Raw genomic sequence first — 20,147 nt, forward strand, 5'->3', positions numbered from 1 at the left:
CCTGCCCTTTGAAAGACTGTCCCAAGGCCCTCCTCCTCTGTTTACCTGCTCAACTTTGGCTGGCCTGCAGGGCCAGCTGCTAGAGTCCCAGCTGAGCGAGGCCCCAGCCTGCCCTCCCACCTCCCCACACCTGTTCCTACAAACCCGTGGCCCAGGCACTGAGCGCTGTGCCCAGCTGTGGCCAGCTCATAGGGAATGGCTTATCTCGCTATGTCTACCTTCAGGAGACCCATGGGTTGTGCCCGTGTACCAGATAGGAGCTGGCAAGATTTGTGCCAGGCACAACCTCATGAATAAACACACCTCCTCTTTGAGAAACGAGGCAGCTGTGGCTCAGGGAATGGAAGCCTCCCCCGAGGGCCCTGCCCTGTGAGGTGAGAATAGCAAGTGGGCAGGGCAGGCTCCTGCTTGCTTCCCTGCGTCTCCGAGGCCCAGCAGGTGCCTCACAGAAATGAGAAGCATGGGGTTAGCTGATAGAGATTCCCTAGGTGACCATGCGCCACTTCTGTGCCATGCACACCCAAGCAGCCCCCGGAGTCAGCAGGACTGGACCTGGGACCCACTTACTCCACTCTCCAGACCCTACATGACCTAAAACCCCAGCATGGGGGCCTGGCCAGTCTCCTAGACTCAGCTTCTGATCCAGCTCCCTGCTGGCGCTCCTGGGAGAGCAGCAGCAGATGGCCCAAGTGCTTGGGCCCCTGCCCTGGTGTGGAAGGTCAGATGGACTCCAGGCTCCCAGTCTGGCCCAGCCACAGCTAGAGAGGAAGATTCTGTTGTCATTCTGTTTTTTAAAATTAACTCTTAAAACAAAACAAAAATCCCAAGGCAGCACTCTCTTGGGCAGTACATAGAGCAGCAGAAACAAGACAGTAGCATGTTTCCTGGGCAAGCATGGTTCAATCCAACAGAAAACAAACAAAACAAAATCCCCCACCTGGCAGTGACGCCAGGCAAACCTTCCCGCAAACATGGAGAAGGTGTTTTTCACTGTTACGTTTCACACTCTATCAGGGCTTGTTCTCGCCCACCTCGTGGCAGCAATGCACGCTGCACACGCTGCCAGGCTGCGGGAGGGAGGCGGCAGGCAGTGCCCAGGTGGGCATCAGCCACCGTGCAAGGAGGCCCTGCCCAACTTTTGCCATGAGATCAGGAAGCTGCACAAGTTTCACTCTCGCCCCGAGCATGCCCAGCCGGCCCACGGGGCTCTGCGGTGTAACCACAGCTCTTCGCGAAGAAAGTGAAGACTCACCACCTCCCATCACCATGGGAAGTTCGTGCTTGCTTGTTTGGTTTCTGTTTTTAGTTAGTCGGAGAAGGATCAGCTGGTTCGCTCTCCAGTTGGCTGCAATGGCCAAAGCTGGGCCAGTCTACAGCCAGGAGCCTGGAGCTCTCACGTGGGTGCAGGGCCCAAGCACTGGAGCCATCCTCTACTGCTTCCCCAGGGAGTTAAAGAGGAAGCGGAGTGGCCAGGACTCCAACTGGTGCCCATGAGGGATGCCAGCACTGCGTAACTGCTGCCAGCTTGCTATGCCACTGTGCTGACCCCCTACTGCAGTTTTTAAGGTTTCAGGGCTTGAAAGAGCCAAGCAGACTTCCTTCTAGAGGGGTAACTCAGCTGCTGGGAATAGCTCTAAATAGCAAGGGGCAGGAGGGGGATGGATACAAGCCAGGGGTGACTTGTCTCACGAGGGGCATGGGGCGGAACCCAGCAGCGTGTGTCCATGGGACTGGAAAGTGGCCATTGGCTCTCCTGCTGGGCTTGGGGCACTCGGAAAATAGCATGTTCTTCCCTGGCTGTGTCTCAGAGCTGCCTGCCCTCCACTCAGACTCCGCACAGGGAAGGACACCAGAACCCCAGAACGGCCAGGCTGCCATACAGGCTGAGGCTGGGAGTGGCAAAGACGCCGCAGCAAGCAGAGGTCGGTTCCACACTCACACAGGCCAGACTCGGGGACAGCATAGGGGAACGCGCAGGTGTGCTCTGGGCTTCCACTGGAGGTGACTAGGGCAAGGGCACGTTTATGTTCAAAATGCAATTATACTTGTTCTGAAGACATCTGGGTCTGCTACATGCGAGGGGAAGAAAATCTGAGAGCACCATCTCAAGCTCCAAGGAGAGGGCCACTCTCCCGGCCACTCCCCTCCCCCCTCCCCCCGCCTTCCGGCCCAGGGTCCCTCCTCCTGACCCTGCCTCCCCGGGGGCACAAGGGGAATAAAAGCCAGGGGAGCTTTAAGTCATGGCCCCCCTAAAAATGTGGGGAAGACACTCCTCAGTACCGCACATGTCACTTAGGGTGACATGGTCATTTCTTCCCTTCCATTCGCCCTGCCTTCATTCAGTGGACTCTCCAATCCAGCCCCGCCACTGGACGTGACTGACAGGTCAGTCCCCAGGAATGCACAGAGCACCTGCAGTGAGGGTCCAGGAGCAACGAGGGTGAGAAGGGCAGAGCAGGCCTCCCGCTGTTGTCCAGCCTGCCCACCTTCGCCAGCACCTGCAGCCAGCAGGAAGTGGTCTGACTGGTTTTCCTTGTTTGCTGATACTGCATTATGCCCTAAAGAAAAGCCTCAACACAGTTTCCTTAAAACTTCTCTTGGAAAGTTCTTCCTCTTCCGGCCCTTGAAGGCAGATGCTCCCACAGGTAGGAGCCCCACAGAGGAAGAGCTCCCAGGCTGGTTTGGGGCAGAGCTGATGGCACTGCCGGGTGGCACTGAGGGTCTAGCAGATCGCCCCCCACTCAGCACAGCACTGATGGAGTTCTAATGCTCCCCGAGAGGCTGTGCATGGAGATGAGGAGACACTTTACACCTGCCGGCTGACCCTTAGACGTGGCCCTGTGCAACTGTCTCAGTACCCCGGGCCAGCACTGGGCAGGTGCACAGAATGGCGGCAGGAACACACCTCTGTCCTCACCCCGAGCCCCCTCCAGAGCGCTGAGCTGTGCAGAACAAGGCCAGTGCTGTGTAACCGTGCCAGGAGGCAGTGCAGGCAGCCAGAGTCTGCCCAACAGCTGTTCCAGACCAGCAGTACCTGTTTGCCCAGGCCCCCCCTAGGCCTCCTGGCAGCAAGCACTGGGGGTCAGCCAGCTCACTGAGCAAGGCCTCCTGGGGCTGCACAACCGTGGTGTAGCACAGGATTGTCCAGTGCGTGGCTCAGACACTACACCCAGAGTTCATCTGAGCGGAGCAGCCAAGTGCTGCCAATCCAGGAACCGCACCTGCTTTCAGCCGGCGACAGAGACACAGGCACCAGCTCCCTGCCTCCCGGCGCCTTGTTCAAGCTCCCTCCTCCATTCATGCATTGACAGGGCCATGGGCACTGCACACTGGCTGGTTCTGAAAGTTACACAGGGCTCCTGCAAATGTGTTCCCTAACACTACGTCAGAGGGCACAGATAATGCCAACAGTGCCAGTGGTGCCAGGGGGGAGGCCAGACAGCAAGTCTATGGCCCACAGGCCTGCTCTTACAAAGAACGGCTGCCCAAGCTTCAAAGGTTCTCTGATGTTGATCGCACCACTGCCCACCCAGCATATCCATCTTTCTCCCCGCACATCGACAGGTGGGGACAGGGAAAATGCACCTGCAGTGGCGGCATCCCGTGTGGACGCCAGCTCAGAGTTTAACTGCTCACGTCCAATCCAGCTCTCCGCTGATGTATGGGGGAAAGCAGTGGAGGATGATGCTAGCGCTGGGGGTACTGCACCTAGGTGGAAGAGCCTGGCTTCAGCCTAGCCCAGCCCCCACTGCTGTGGCCATCTGAGGAGTGAACAGCAGGTGGAAAATCTCTGTGTGTGTCTATCTTTAAGGCTTTCAAATAAAATAAACAAACCACGAAAAAAAAAAAATGGCCCAGTGCAATAGCCTAGAGGGGTGGGGTCTTCACCTTGAGCTTGCAGCGATTCCATGTGGGCGCCGGTTCTGGTCCCCACAGTCCTGTTTCCCATCCAGCTCCCTGCTTGTGGCCTGGGAAAGCAGCTGAGGATGGCCCAAGGCCTTGGGACCCTGCACCTCAGTGGGAGACCTGGAGGAGCTCCTGGCTCCTGGTTTTGGATCGGCACAGCACCGGCCATTGAGGCTGCTTCGGGAGTGAACCATCGGACGGAGGATCTTCGTCTCTCCTCATCTCTGTATATCTGCCTTTCCAAAAAAACAAAAAAGCTACCACATCTCAGACTTTAGCTTCCTGTGCAGCAGGATCACCTGACTTTGTGTCAGTCACTCAAACTTCAAAAAAGATTTTTTTAATTTTATCAAAAGGAGTACCTGGAACTGAGGTTCTTCCCTTTAAGCCGCTGCTCCACCCTTTTGCTCACTGTGGGAACCAACACACAGCCCTCACTGTCTACTGGGGATGTGTGCTTTCCCAACGCTGGGCTCCATTCTTGGGGCTCAGCCTGGAGAAGGCAGACCCGCATGCAGTGGGATTTGTAACTGCCTACAAATCTAAGAGGGGCTGGGAACAGAAAATGACTAAGCTGCAGTTCTGGTCCTTGAGGACGAAGGGGCTCTGGGCCCTCCCTGCTCAACCCAGACACCTAGGCCAACCAGACCCACTGAGCCATGGACCAAGCATTCTGCCCCTGTACCAGGCCTCCCCTCCCCAAGCAACATGGCACCTTCAGGGGAGAAGCCAGCAGGTGCACAGGAAACTGAATAGAAACTCATCCCAAGCTCTTCAAACTGCACCTGGTATGGTGATGACAAGGGCAGTTATAACTGATGCACAAAAGCCAAGTTCATGGCACACACTGCCTGCACAGCCTCTTTCCTCTAGAAATCATCTCCTCACTCCACACACGAGTGGTGGGGATGCCACCAGCCACCTGAGGTGAGCAGCCGCTGGCCAAGGACTTAGGATGAGCCGAAGAGTGGTCCACCACCTGACCCGCACTCAGCCACTCGGCTCCCTTCCAGCTCAGTTTATACTTTTATTTCATTTTATTTTAATATTTCTTTGTTTTTGTTGAAAAGACAGATTTAACAGGGAGAGGAGAGACGAAGATCTTCCATCCGCCGCTTCACTCTCCAAATGGCCACAACAGCCAGAGCAGAGCCGATCCCAAGCCAGGAGCCAAGCGCTTCCAGCCATTCTCTACTGCCTTCCCAGGCTACAAGGAAGGAGCTGGATGGGAAGTGGAGAAGCTGGGACACAAACGGCATCCATAGGGGATACCAACACTCGCAAGGCAGAGGATCAGCCGGACTCCATCAGCCAGTTTTAGAGGGAGCCTGGACAAGCAGGACAGGTTCCAAGCGGCTGCATCTGCCTGGATCCCCTGGGAGCAAACGCCGCCTCCCCAGGAGAGCAGCTCCCAGGGGCTCAGTCCCTGCCCCGGGCTGTTCCCTGAGCACAGCCACTCTCCCGCCCTCTTAGTTGCTTCTACTCTTTCTAGGATTCCAAGAGTTGCCGCCCAACACCTTGCCAATGCATTCCCCTTTATACCTGAGCAATTTCTAACACCTATGACTGGCAAGCTGCTCATTTATTCAACACGGAAATTGTTTTCTATGGACTCAGCTGTTCTCCTTCAGTATCCCACGTGTCACACAACCCACTGCCTCATCCGTCTTCATATTGGCCTTGGGAGCAACTTTACAGACAAGGCAGCCTGAGATTCAGAGGGGTCACCATGCCTGCCAAACCACGCTAGAATCAGAACGCACATCCAGAGTTGTAGGGACCACTGCATTCCCCAGTGCTAGGAACTCTCCCAACTAAACCCAGCTTAACATTTATATTGGTTACCAGTGACAGAATACAGCTGGTGTTGTGGCAAAGCCAGGTAAGACCATCATCGTCTGCAGCACTGGTTCAAGTCCAGGCTGCTCCAGCTCCTATCTGGCCCTCTGATAATGTACCTGGGAAAATAGTATAGAAGATGGGCCAAGTGTGTACGGCGCTGCACACACGTGGGAGACCCAGAAGAGGCGCCTGGCTTCTGCTTGGCCCAGGCTCAACCACTGCAGCCATTTGGGGAGCGAGCCAGAAGATGCAGGACCGCTCTCTGTGTAACTCTGCCTTTCAAATAAATGAAATACTACATTAAAAGAAAAAAAAAAAGCAGAATCCATTCTCTAAAATCACAACAGAGGCCATAAAGCTGATCTAAGCGGAGAACGGCTCTTCTGTTCCACCCAGACCAAATCCTTGCCTTTCCAAGTGGAAAACCAGTTTCTTGAAACCACCATAACCAGCACTGACAGAGGCCAATCATCAGCTGCAGCCCCAGAGGGAACTCTAGGCGATCATAACATAATAATTTTTTTAAAGATTTATTTTATTTTGATTACAAAGTCAGATATACAGAGAGGAGGAGAGACAGAGAGGAAGAAGAGCTGCCGGGATTAGAACCAGCGACAATATGGAATCCCGGCACATTCAAGGCGAGGACCTTAGCCACTAGGCCACGCCGCTGGGCCCGTAACATAATAATTTTATGATGGCTGACACACCTACTCCCATCACATACCTGAGATGGCATGACACTTCCGAGATTTCCAAAAATGGTAAGGAAATGGGCGGATCTCAGATCTCACTCCCCCTACCCCCCAAAAAAAACATGCCGTATGAATATTCAAGTAAACACTGGCCCAGGCACCAAACACATGCCTCCAGATCAGAGGTGACCCCGAACTCCGCGTATACCTTCACTAAGCATGCCAGAAGTTCTTTATTCTGTGCTAACCTTTACATTCTGTGTCACAGACAAGCACCTGAACCTAGCCCACGGATGACATCCTGACCCAGAAGTCCTGTGACACAGCTGGAACTCAGGCCCATTCCAGCAAGTTAATTCTCAGGGGACATTCCCATGAACAGAAAAAGGAAAAGCGTGGACAATTCTACCAGGCAACTTCTCTGGGGAAGGGGGCTCCTGGTTTGCTGGCCTGGCTGTCATGCCAGCCCCAGGGAGGAGGCTCCATGCCCCTGCACGGGAAGAGCTGGAGGACACCGGGGCACACACTCAGGACTCTGGCACGGGGAAGGAACACATCTTTGCCAGCCATGGCGGGGAGGAACTGGGGCATGTCCCATCTGTCACGCTGAGTCATCCATGGAAAGTACACTAATGACCCGGCCACACACTGCACCACCTAAGAACCAGGCCTTGTAAAAGCTGACCTTTACTCCAGCAAAAGCTCCTCTATCAGTATCGGAGAAACTGGCCAAGTTTTGCCTTGTCAGCAACTGGCCAAATGTAGGAAGTAGAAAAACCATCATGCCCGCTCAGGAAAGGGACCAACCCAGATGACGGGGACACATGTTTGCACATTTGACTGGCAAACATTATCGTGAAGTTGAACAACACCAACAGTAGCTGGAAAGATTGTAAACGGGCAAACTTCAGGACCAGCATTGTGGTACAGCCGGTTAAGCCACTTCTGGCGCACCAGATCCTAATCTGAGCGCTCCTTTAAGTCCCAGCTACACCCCTGCTAACACACTGGGGAAGGTAGCAGAAGAATGCCCAAGTGTTTGGGCCCCTGCACCCATGTGAAGGAGGACCAGATGAAGCTCCTGACTCCTGGCTTAGAAGTACCGTAGGCCAGGCCCAGCATGGTAGCCTAGTGACTGAAGTCCTCGCCTTGCATGTGCCGGGGTCCCATATGGGCGCCGGTTCTAGTCCCGGCAGCTCCACTTCCCATCCTGCTCCCTGCTTCTGACCTGGGAAAGCAGTTGAGGACGGCCCAAAGCCTTGGGGCCCTGCACACTCGAAGCAGACGCAGAAGAGCTCCTGTCTCCGGATTGGCGCAGCTCTGGCTATTGCGGTCACTTGGGGAGTGAATTTTCGGATAGAAGATCTTCCTCTCTGTCTCTCCTCCTCTCTGTCTATCTAACTTTCAAATAAAAAATGTATCCTAAAAAAAAAAAAGCAGTACCCTAGGCTAACATCTACTTGGGAAGTGAACCAGTAGACAGTCGACAGACCATCTCCGACTCTGTCTGGGTGTGTGTGAATCTGTCACTCTGCCTTTCAAATAAATAAATTTTTAAAAAAGATTTACATTTTATTGGGAAGACAGATTTTCAGAGAAGGAGAGACAGAACCATCTTCCATCTGCTGGTTCACTCCCCCGATGGCCACAATGGCCAAGGCTGAGCTGATCCAAAGCCAAGAGCCTGGAGTTTCTTCCAGGCCTACTAAGTGGGTGCAGGGTCCCAAGAACTTGGGCCATCCTTGACTGCTTTCCTTTCCCAGGCCACAAGCAGGAAGCTGGATGGGAAGTGGAGCAACTGAGATACAAACTGGTGCCCATATGCAAAATCAGCACACACAAGCAGAGGATCAGCCAGTTGAGTCATAATGCTGTCCCCAAATAAACACATTAATAGTCTTAAGATACATATATAAGGGGCCCAGCAGCTAAAGTCCTCACCTTGAACGCCCCGGGATCCCATATGGGCGCTGGTTCTAATCCCAGCAGTTTCACTTCCCATCCAGATCCTGCTTGTGGCCTGGGAAAGCAGTCGAGGACGGCCCAAAGCTTTGGGACCCTGCACCCGCGTGGGAGACCTGGAAGAGGTTCCTGGTTCCCGGCATCGGATCGGCGAGCATCAGCCGTTGCGGCTCACTTGGGGAGTGAACCATCAGATGGATGGTCTTCCTCTCTGTCTCTCCTCTTCTCTGTATATCTGATTTTGTAATAAAATAAATAAATCTTTTAAAAAAAGATACATATATAAGTATATAAATGAGTAAACTCTGGAAAATACTTTGGTAGTACCTTATAAAGATCCATATTCATAAGCTCCACACTCAATATTCCATTCTTGGGTTCACACCCATAGGAAAACTCATACAAGCATGGGAGACACCAAAATATTCATGAGGAATCCACAATCCCAGTACTATGTACGTAACCAAAGGAGAAGAACGAGCCTGCCAAAGAGCAGGTGCAGCCCACGTATTTACAACAGCCTCGATATGGAATGCGCCCACATTCGTCAAGGGATGAAAGGACAAAGGGCACGTGTTACATACACCCAACAGAACATCGTTCAGCCATGAAAAATACAATCTAGTCCATTGTGGCCACTGGTTTCTTCCATCCGTTAGTTCTCTCCCCAAGTGACTGCAACCGCCAGAGCTGAGCCAATCCAAAACCAGAAGCCAGGAACCTCTTCTGGGTCTCCCATGAAGGTGCAGGGTCCCAAGGCTTTGGGCCGTCCTCGACTGCTTTTCCAGGCCACAAGCAGGGAGCTGGATGGGAAGTGGAACAGCTGGGCCACAAACTGGCACCCATATGGAATGCTGGCACTTGCAAAGGGGGGGATTTAGCCACTGGGCTACTGCAAAATGGTTTCGAAGACCTGGCAAAATGGCGCAATTAGCTAATCCTCCACTTCCTGACAAAAATTGAAGACTGGGAAAAGATGGAGAACGAGCAATTTTGCCTACCATCCATCATTTGGTGGAAACGGCAGTGGCTTTAAAACCAAGTCAGCATGGCAACACAGAGTAAACTTTCAGATATGCACACCTGATAGCAAGTGTCAGAAATCTATCTTACACAAATACTAGCAAAAGTACATCCACATACGTACTAGACTGCTCCCTGCAGTGGTATTTATAACAACACAAAAAACATTGGCAGGCGTGTTTAAAGATACGTAAGATGTTCATTGCAGTGTATAACAGTAAGCCATGAAAGCAATGAAAACATCCATAATTGGAAGAATGAAGTCTGGCATATTCATTGGCCTCTAACAGCACTATGTGTACCAACAGACTTGGAAAGATGTTCAGAAAACACAGAGATTTTAAACAAGCAAAGCACAGAAGCTGCCATGCCTTACAAGTGCCAGCTTGAGTTCCGGCTACTCCAGTTCCAACCGCACTTCCTGCTAATGTGCTTGGGAAAGCAGCAAAGGATGGCTCGAAGGCTTGGGTCCCCGCACCTTGTGGGAGACCCAGAGGAAGCTCCCAGCTCCTGGCTCAGGCCTGGCTCAGACCTGACCTTGGCAGCCATTTGGGGAGTGGACCAGCAAGTAAAAGATTTCTGTGTCTTCCTCTACCTCTCTAACTCTTTCAAATAAATGAAGTAAATCTTCCAACAACAACCCATCTCCCAACACATTTCACAAACAGCTTTTCTTGCCCAGGCATTCCAGCTGGGGAAACAGAAGGAGAGGGAAAGGAAATGTGTGACTGTACATCACAGAGAAAGTCTGGGGAAGACCCCCTGTCCGCTCTTCTTTTATTACAGAGTCAGATAGACAGAGAGGAAGATCTCCCATCCGATGATTCACTGCCCAAGTGAGCGCAACGACCGGAGATGCACCGATCCAAAGCCAGGAGCCAGGAGCTCTTCCTGGTCTCCTACGTGGTTGCAGGGTCCCAATGCATTGGGCCGTCCTCAACTGCTTTCCCAGGCCACAAGCAGGGAGCTGGATGGGAAGCAGGGTTGCCAGGATTAGAACCGGCGCCCATATGGGATCCCAGTGCATGCAAGGCGAGGACTTTAGTCACTAGGCCACGCTGCGGGGTCCCATCCCTCAGTTTTACCTGTTAGCACATAGAAACAACGAGCAGGATGTGAAACAATCCTGGGATGAGCAACATCCAGAGATTCTGGGAAACGCTCTGTAAAAACACTGCCTGGTTAACAACTAAGCAGTGCTTTCTGTCTAACCAACATCACCATCGCCTGCACGGCTATCTTCTGCCAAAGGATCAAGAGCTCCCAGAACAATAAAATCAGGTGAGAGGCCAAAGTTCCTTGGTTCTCTGATATTCCTGGTACTGGTCTCCCTTGAGTAGTAGGGTGTTTGCCTCTCGAAACCTAAAGTAAACAAATCCATCAGCCAGTGAAAACTGACACGCCCAGAAACTCTCGGCGAAACCCTGACGTGATAGTTCCTAGCAGGCTGTCACGGCGCAGCCATGGGGCCCTGGTGGGGAGCCTCAGCTCAAAGGCAAACCCTCCCTGACACCTTCACGCTTCAGTACAGGGAGACACAAAGCAGCTCTTTGTTTAACATTCATTCATTAATTTATTTGAAAGGCAGAGTGAAGAGAAGCACACACATCCATAAACATGCCAACAAAGAGAGTTTCTAGCCACTGGTTCACTTTCCAAATGCCTATCACAGCCAGGGCTGCGCCAGGTCAGAGCCGGGAGCCAGGAGCTCCATCCAGCTGTCCCACAAGGCAGGCTGCCATCCAAAGCCTAGGGGCCACTGTGGACTGGCAGGACGCCGGACCTCAGGGCAGCAGCCTACAGGGGATGGAGCATCCTGACCAGCTCACCCTGTCACACGGCAAGGCGCACAGCAGCGTGACAGAAACCTTCAGCTTTGTAGCCAACACATGTCACACCCTTCTGCACTCCCCTAACAATGCTGTCATTTTGCTCTTGAACTTGATGAGAATGTAGTCTGTGTCTCTAGGTTTCTTAATAAACGCAAAGTTGAACAAAACATTGAACAGGAAGAGGCCCAGGCCTTCGGGAAAGAGGAAGAGTACGTTTTACACTTACCCACTCTTCAACATTGGGGGCCTGCTCGTCATACATGCGCTCCTTCTCCCATAGAATGTTGGATTTGTCGTAGCGGTCCATCTTTCTTCGAGTTTTCACAGCAAAGAAAATGATTAAAGCAAAAGCCACAAGAATCAAGAACCCTAGTACAATGGCAATGGCCTAAAAAGGGATTGAAGATATTGGCAGGATTAGATTTTAGTTGTTAACTAGGCAGCAATCCTACAAACTCCTCAAGCCCTCACCTGCCTGGGAACCTTCTACTAAGTATCTGTCATTGCATGAGTTGGAGACATATGCAAAGATCTAACCCTCACCACCTGGGCCAACACCAGAAACACACAGACCTAATGCTCAAGAATGCGTTTTAGGGTACGTGTTATCAGCACTGCAGAGAGCCAGTCCCGAAACTTGTGTTCCTTGGGCTGTATTTTTTTTTTTTTTAAGATTTTTATTATTATTGGAAAGCCGGATATACAGAGAGGAGGAGAGACAGAGAGGAAGATCTTCCGTTCGATGTTACACTCCCCAAGTGAGCCGCAACGGGCCGGTGCGTGCCGATCCGATGCCGGGAACCTGGAACCTCCTCCAGGTCTCCCACGCGGGTGCAGGGTCCCAAAGCTTTGGGCATCCGCGACTACTTTCCCAGGCCACAAGCAGGGAGCTGGATGGGAAGTGGAGCTGCCGGGATTAGAACCGGTGCCCATATGGGATCCCGGGGCGGTCAAGGCGAGGACTTTGGCTGCTAGGCCACGCCACCGGGCCCTGGGCTGTATTTTTATAAGCAGATACAAGGGGCCAGTGAATGCACTCTGCCATGGTTTGCCCCAATGGGCTTGGCAATGTTATTCTCAACTAGCTTTCAATACCCAGTCATGCTTACAGCCTTGCTCCTAACAGAACCTGGTCAACCCACAGAGGATAGTGGGTCTTTGTGTTGGAGACACCTCCCACAGAAAGCAAAATGACAGAGATCCCTTTGGCCCGGGAGACCCTCTGTTTTGGACTCTTGGGGATTTTGCAAAGACTGGGGACAAAGAATCCTGTACCATGCTGGTCCTCTCTGTGTTGGGTGTAGGAAGTGGTGCACTGGCCCCAGGAGACTCTTGGAATGGAAGGAGGTGGCTGGCCACTGCCCCGGGGTCCAGATCTTTATCAGGGACATTCTTTCCCTAAGAATCTTTGTCCAAGGACAAAGAGGGACAGGGGTGTGGTGAGATTAGAGGACCAACCCAGTCCCCATCTCCTTATCTCCTCTCAGCAGCAAAAGCATTCTAAAATCTCCAAAGACAACATCCTATCTCCAAAGCAGGGTAGGCAGTGATTAGAGAAGCTCTAACCCCCAAAGCTAGCGACTCACTCAGGGAAAGAAAGGGAACTCCTGAGTCGGTGCATGGAAAGAAAAAAGCAGCGAAGATCTGGTAACTCGGGACAGTCTCGGGTGTAATCTAACTGGGGTGAGCCAGGGTTATGCAAGGAGGGTGTCCCACTGCACCCGCACAATGCAGTGAGTCACCCAAATTCTGGAAGCCACAGAGAGCTTCTGAAAGGACAGCCAGCCAGGCAGACAGCCCCCTGTGTGTGCGCTGGGAGAGCTGCAACCGCATCACAGCCCGACGTGCGCGCAATGAATGAAAAACTACACTTCATCAAAGAAGACACCTCTGTGCAAAGGACACTACCAAAGGGAAGAGAGGACAGAACAGGGGAAGGCTCTGGCAAAATCGCCTGTCTGAATCTTTACAACCCATCAAGGAAAATGGCCCCATTTAAAATGGGGGAAGTTTGTGAAGGGTCATGCCTTCAGGGGTGATCAAGTAATGGCCAAGGAAAGGTCAGCCACACCTGCAGGAGGCAGCACCCCCAGGTAGGGCTGTGACACAGTTAACACGAGCCTGGGCTAGGGAGGATGTGGGGCAATGGAATCCTCACACACTCTCAGTGGAAACAGGAAACAGTACAACCTCTTTGGGAAAGCCTGGAAGCTCCTCAAAAGGTTAATCAAAGTCATTATAAGAACTATCAATTCTGGGCCCAGCGGCGTGGCCTCGCAGCTAAAGTCCTTGCCTTGAACACGCTGGGATCCCATATGGGCACCAGTTCTAACCCTGGCAGCTCCGCTTCCCATCCAGCTCCCTGCCTCTGGCCTGGGAAAGCAGTCGAGGACTGCTCGAAGCCTTGGGACCCTGCTCCCACGTGGGAGACTGGGACGTTCCTGGCTCCTGGCTTCGGATCGGCACAGCACCGGCCGTTGTGGTCACTTGCGGAGTGAATCATCGGAGTGAGGATCTTTACCTCTGTCTCTCCTTCTCTCTGTATATCTGACTTTCCAATAAAAATTTTTTAAAAATTAAATTTAAAAAAAAGAACTATCAATTCTACCCTAGGTATACACCTAATCCAAGAGAGGCTAACACAAGTTTCAGCCCAAAACTTATAAATCTCCATCAACTGATGAATAAATAATATGTGCAACATCTGTATGTTGGGAAAATTGGTGAGCGGGGAAAAAGGAACGCAGGCCTGGGACGTGCTGTGTCATGGATAAACCTTAGAAACAGTAAGCTAAGGGAAAAGACATCGATCACTTGCATGAACTAGACAACAGGCAAATCTACGGAAGTAAGATGATTGATGGCTGCCTTGGACTGGGGCGGGTTCGTGAAAAGGGAAGTGACGGCTAGTTGGTATTGTCCTCGGGACAGTGAAAATGTTCTCAACTGGTGGCCTACTTCTGTGAATACAGTGAAAAACCACTGGCTCCTTCTTTCAATGGCTGAACAATACGGTAGGTGTATCATCACATCCTGGTCATGAGACCCACTCCTTTCCCCAGGCTCGGACTTAAATCTCAAGTGGGGCCTTGACATCAATATTTTTAAAAAGTTCCCAGGGTTGACTTTGCTATGCATCCCATGTTGACAGTCTCTGACCTAAGGATGGAGAGGGGAAAAAAAAAATAAAATCCCAAACATTCTTCCTACCTCCTGGGGATCCACCACACAGTAGTGGTACAAATACTGATCCACGTAGAGGCTTGAGACTGTAGACGCGTAGAACTGGTTGCAGAGAGCATATATTTGTGAGCTGTACATAGATCCGGACGCTTGGGCCGTCGGGTTGACCCCCATGATGTAGACGATGGTGGCAATGAACATCAGGACGCCCAGGATGGCACTCACTATGATCACAGTCAAGTAGTACCTTCTCGTCCTGGCGATTTCCGATCTGATCACACTGGTAATGAATACCACCAGGGCAAAGATGAAGCAGAAGGCAGCCATGGCCAGCAGGAAGCCCTTGGCCGCTCGCGGATCCGTGTAGGCGCCGTAGCCGTAACCGTAGCCATAGCCATAGCCATAGCCATAGCTTCCAAAACCGCTTCCGTAGGGGTAGCCTATGCCACTTCCCAGCAGGCCAGTACTGTACGTTCTGTCCCAGGCAAGCGTGGAGGCGACGCAGGCAAATATGGCAATGCACATCACGATGATGAGAATAGACAGGATGCGGATCACTCCCGGCGGGGAGGTCCATTTGTAGAAATGAAGAATCTCATCTTCCGGGTAAAAGGAATACGCCGGCTGGGACAGCATCGGTCGCACGTGCATCTCGCCCCCATATATGTCATTGCTCGGTGGGTAATGATTCGGCTTGCTGCAACACACACAACAACTGTGACTTAGCTTCCGTGCCGGCAGACAAACAGAACGGGTAGAGTACTTGGAATAATTTAAACAAAACATGTGTAAATAGTACTAGTACTCCTACCCCCTCCCCAAATACTAAAGGTATCTGTGCAACAGAATCACCTGGAAGCCTCGTGCAACAGTTTACTGCCCCAGTCCCAGAACCACTGACTCTATAGGTCTGCGATGGGACACATTTCCAGCTGATGTAGCTGGCCCCGGGTCATGCCTTGAAAGTTGTTGCTTTAGTATACCACGCAGCAACAGGTGTCAAAATGGACTCGACATAAAGATCGCCCAGGAAATGTGTACAAAACTCTTGTGTGGAACACACCAAACAAGTGGAACAGGACTTCCTGGGGATGGCACCTCAGCAGCGTTCGCAGTGCCCACTGGCTTTGCCGGTTTAGCGCAGGACCCAGGCTCTCAAGAGAGATCATCTACAGTGGCCTGGCCACGGTCAGGGTCAGGGGCAGTTCCTGCTGAGCTCGCTTTCCTCTCCCAGAAGACACATTCAGCAAGGAGAGCCCACCACAGGGAAGAAGATGCTGGCTGGGATGCCTGGATCCCTCAGCCAGAGTTCCTGGGTGCAAGTTGCAACTCTGCTCCACATCCCAGGCCCCGCCAATGCGCATGCGGAGAGGCTGCAAGGGCGGGCCCCGCTGCCTGGGTTCCCATCACCCACAGGCAAGTCCTGGAACAAATTCAGTTCAGGTTTCTGGCTCCTGCCCTGCCTAGCCTGAGCTGTTGCGGAAGGCTGCTCGCTGTTTCTGTTTGTCAATCTCTGTCTCCATGTCTTTCCAATAAACTGGCATTTTACGAAGCGCATTCAGGGGTGGGACTTCGGGCGCAGCAGGTCAAGAGGCAACCATATCAGAGCAGAGCTTCAAGTCTTTGTTACTCTGAATTTCCAATACATTCTCCTGTTAATGTGATCAGCAGACAGCAGCCCAAGTGTTTGAGTCTATTTCCCATAGGAGAGACCCAGATGGAACTGGTTTCAGCCTGGCTTAGTCCCAAGCAGTTTAACAACACATTTGGGGAGTGAACCAGTGGATGGAAGCTCTCTGCCTGTCACTCTGCCTCTCAAATAAACAAATCTTTCTTACAAATTAGAGTACATTCACTCATCTACCCACCTGACAGCCATATCCTGGAGTTGCCGGCCGGATGTTTACTGGGCTCTGGGCTAGCAAACGGGCATACAGCAATGATCTCACTCCACTCTGTTTAGGACCCAAGACACAAGCATCCCATATGGGTGCCAGTTTGTGTCCACTTCTGCTCCAGCTCTCTGCTTGGGGCCTAGGAAAGCAGAGGAGGGAGGCCCAAGTGCTTGGGCCCTTGTCCGCATGTGGGTGAGCCAGAGGAAGCTCCTGGTTCCTGGTTTAAGCCTGATCTAGTGCCGGCTATTGTAGCCTTTGGGGAGGTGAACCAGCGGACAGAAGATCTGTCTTTCCCTGTCTCAGTCTGTAAATCTGCCTTTCAAATAACCAAAATCTTAAAAGAAACAATAAGACCCTTAAAGGTAATATTCAAAGAAATAAGACAGGGACAAAGACATGTAGCACTACTACATTCAGATCAAGTTTAAGAACAAGTGAAAGGAAAATGAATCCATAAGATACATATGCAGAGAAAGCGAAGTGATGACCACACATGGGGACAGCGACTCCCAGCCAAGGGGGCGGCGCAGGGCAGTATCTCCTGTTGCTCTGTCTCACAACCTGGGTGACACCTGTCCTTACTCAGTACCTCACACATGTGCTCTGTGTCTTTTCCCTGTGGCTCTCACAGCCCTCCTTATTCCCAAAAGCAATACAAAACTGCGGGGTAATACGGCATCACTCACTCCTGAGCTACCTTCTTCAGTGTCTTCTATGAAGGGATGCATTGATTTGAAAGCCAGAAACGGAGCGCCACAGCTGCTGGGGCTGGGCGGGCTGACATCAATGGCCAGGAACTCTATTTGGGTCTCCTACACAGGTGGTAGGGCTGCAAGCACTTGGGCCCCCCTCTGCTGCTTTCCTGGGTGCATTAGCAGGGAGCTGGATCAGAATTGGAGCAGCCGGGCCTTCACCCTGCGCTCATGTGGGATGCCAGCAGCTGTACCACAATCCCAGCTGCCTCCCAACACTGCAAAGACCACACCATCACAAACAACCATGTTCCTATCATGGACAGGCTCCAGGAAGGTCGCTGCACCATTCCTGTGTGTGCTATTGTGAAATCGGCATTTGGTCTTTGAGCCCTTCTCTGTCATCCAACTGTGAAACTTCTTAGACTCTCCGAAGTAGCCAGTGTAGTGATGAATCAACTTGGTGCTGGCAGCCACTGGGTAACTTCAAGGTTGCCTCTGATCGCAGGAGAGACTAGACGGCTGGGAGTTCTCTGCCCCAACCCCAAACTCTATGGAGGGAAGAGGGACGCGGCGCTGAGGACTTCATCAATCGCATGCAGTCACAAAGCTTCCATAAAGCCCCCAAAGTGACGCCAGAGACGTTCCTGGAGGCTGGTGTGTGTGTGTGTGTGTGTGTGTGTGTGTGTGTGTGTGTGTGTGTGTGTGTGTGTGTGTGTGTGTGTGTGTGTGTGTGTGTGTGTGTGTGTGTGTGTGTGTGTGTGTGTGTGTGTGTGTGTGTGTGTGTGTGTGTGTGTGTGTGTGTGTGTGTAGCGCGCCTGGAAGCCCTCTACCTCTCGCTGGTGCCTGCCCTGTCCCTCTCTCCATCCAGGGTCCACAGGCATCCTGTCTGACATCCTGACATCCATGCACCGGTCTAGCTTAGCTTCTGGTGCAGAGACACCCGCCCCCCTCAGAAGTCACGCCTGTGTTAGGAGAGTGCCAGAGGGGACCTGAGTTGGCTTTTCCTGTATGACACTCACCACTCTGGCCAAAGACTTGAAGCTGTAGACTACTTAGATTTTACATGTCGCTACCAAAGTTTGGGAGCAAGTTGAAAACAGAAGCATTGCTTCATAAAATCCCAAATGATCTGGGACCCCTCATCTCTGCTTTATACTGGGACCCCTCATCTTTGCTTTATACCGGGACTCCTCATCTTTGCTTTATACTATGTTTTGCAAAAGGACAGGAATCATTTTTCAAATTGGCATTTAACAAACAAACAAACAAAAACATTATGCCAAGTTAAAAGAAGCCAAGCACAAAAGGCCACACAGTGTGTGATTCCATGGGAAAATCCAGAGTGCATCAACGCGGACGCAAGGAAGCTGGTGGCTGGCCACGGCTGTAGGAATCAGGAAACACTCCCAATGGGTACGTTTCTCCAAAAAATGACATCAACGCTCAAACAACTAATGTGCCGATGATCATACAAGCCCGACAACACACTCAAAAACCAAAACTGATAGATGGCAATCCAAGCCAGGCATTAGCAATCACGTCTCACTCCATTCGTGGAAAACAAAAAAGGAATACACAGACACAAAAACACAAAACTAGACAATCTCTTGAAGAAAACTGGCAGCCAATGAGAGCAGTCGACGCTGCAGAGAAAGTCACCCACGAGCTCAGTCATGGGGAGAGGGACCCACAACTTCCACCGCCCCCAAGCAAACACTTTGCTTTTTAAACATACGATGATTCTGAGCAAACCAAGGCCAGAAGTGAACGCGGACTTACAATTCATCGGGTCTGTAAGGAGGCGGGCTCTCAAACGGCCGGGAGGACATGGCTGCTGCCGGAGGTCAGCGCTCTGCAGGACCAGCGCGGAAGCACCACGGGAAGTTGACCTAAGTACAAGAGTAGAGTGATGCAGTTACAACGAGGCTCCCAACCTCCTGGCATCGCCGCAGACTCGTCCACCGCCATTCCTACGCATGTCACTGCACGTCCCTGAGCACAGGAACCCGAGCCTAGGAGTCAGCCACCCTGGCGTTTCCCACAGCCCCTGTCATTATCACAACATTAAACACTACATCTTTAAACTTGGAATTCCAGGGCCTGGCATGGAAGCCTAGCCGCTAAAGTCCTCGCCTTACACATGTTGGGATCCCATACGGGTGCCGGTTCGTGCCCCAGCTGCCCTGCTACCCATCCTGCTCCCTGCTTGTGGCCTGGGAAAACAGTTGAGGATGGCCAAAAGCCTTGGGACCCTGCACCCGCATGGGAGACCCGGAAGAGGCTCCTGGCTCCTGGTTTCAGATGGGCTCAGTTCCAGCCGTTGTGGCCACTTGGGGAGTGAATCATTGGACGGAAGATCTTCCTCTCTACATATCTGACTTTCCGATAAAAAAAAAAAAAGAAAGAAATCTTTAAACACAAAAACAAACAAACAAGAATCCTTGGAACTCCACACACAGTAATGGCAATTGACGAAATCATCCTTTTTCACAGGTGCAAAATTGGCATCTTTAAACCAGCTACTGCCAAGATGAAAAAGGTAAAAGTTCCATAAAATTTGATCATGCTGCTTTCTAAAGTTCATATAAGGGGAGCCCACAAGCTGAAGTGTGTGGACAGCCACATCCAGCACACACTGGCCTCTCAACCTGATCGAGTAAAAGGTTAAAAGCGATGCTTTTATCATTCTTGTCTCATCTTCTTTCCCAAGTCTCCAAATTGAGCACCACTTTTACTAAAGGAGCAAACTTGCACTGAAGAAAAAAAAAAAAGTCTTGCGGTAGCAAAGAAAAGCAAAACCGATTTTGTTCCAAAATTCCTCAGAGCACAAAGCCAGAACATTTCACTCAATCCACAAGGACTGATTAAGAGCCTGCACAATACCAAGGCCCTGGGCGGCCCAAGGGGCGGGGTTCCGGAAGGTCACACACAAAGGGCTGCCCCACAGGCTGCGTGGGGCAGGGAAGAGTTAAAGAGGAAGGGCCAGCAGCAGGAGCTACAGGGACGGAGACGCGGGGAACAGGCATCCTTGCTGGCTGCCTCCCAGGCCCACTGAGGGGACCAGGTGGGGATAAGCTGGGCCCCAAGCCTTACAACAAGGATAGGGACGGCTCA

At 51.9% G+C, this 20,147-nt stretch overlaps 1 protein-coding gene across 2 annotated transcripts in view; it reads right to left on the minus strand.

Moving 5' to 3' along the window:
• Positions 1–18,939, minus strand: part of OCLN (occludin) — a 32,209-nt gene extending 13,270 nt beyond the window's left edge. The window contains exons 1-3 of one of the 2 annotated variants that reach the window (XM_004586152.4): positions 18,813–18,939; positions 14,471–15,140; positions 11,487–11,648 (exon numbers count right to left, since the gene is read on the minus strand). In XM_004586152.4, the coding sequence (XP_004586209.2) occupies positions 11,487–11,648; positions 14,471–15,140; positions 18,813–18,862 (882 nt within the window). In that variant the 5' untranslated portion in view covers positions 18,863–18,939. The remainder of the gene's footprint in view (positions 1–11,486; positions 11,649–14,470; positions 15,141–18,812) is intronic. The other variant, XM_058656369.1, reaches the window with a different exon arrangement.
• Between the last annotated feature and the right edge of the window lie 1,208 nt (positions 18,940–20,147).

The sequence above is a fragment of the Ochotona princeps genome, chromosome 28 (genome assembly GCF_030435755.1).
Source record: "Ochotona princeps isolate mOchPri1 chromosome 28, mOchPri1.hap1, whole genome shotgun sequence".
Classification (NCBI taxonomy): domain Eukaryota; kingdom Metazoa; phylum Chordata; class Mammalia; order Lagomorpha; family Ochotonidae; genus Ochotona; species Ochotona princeps.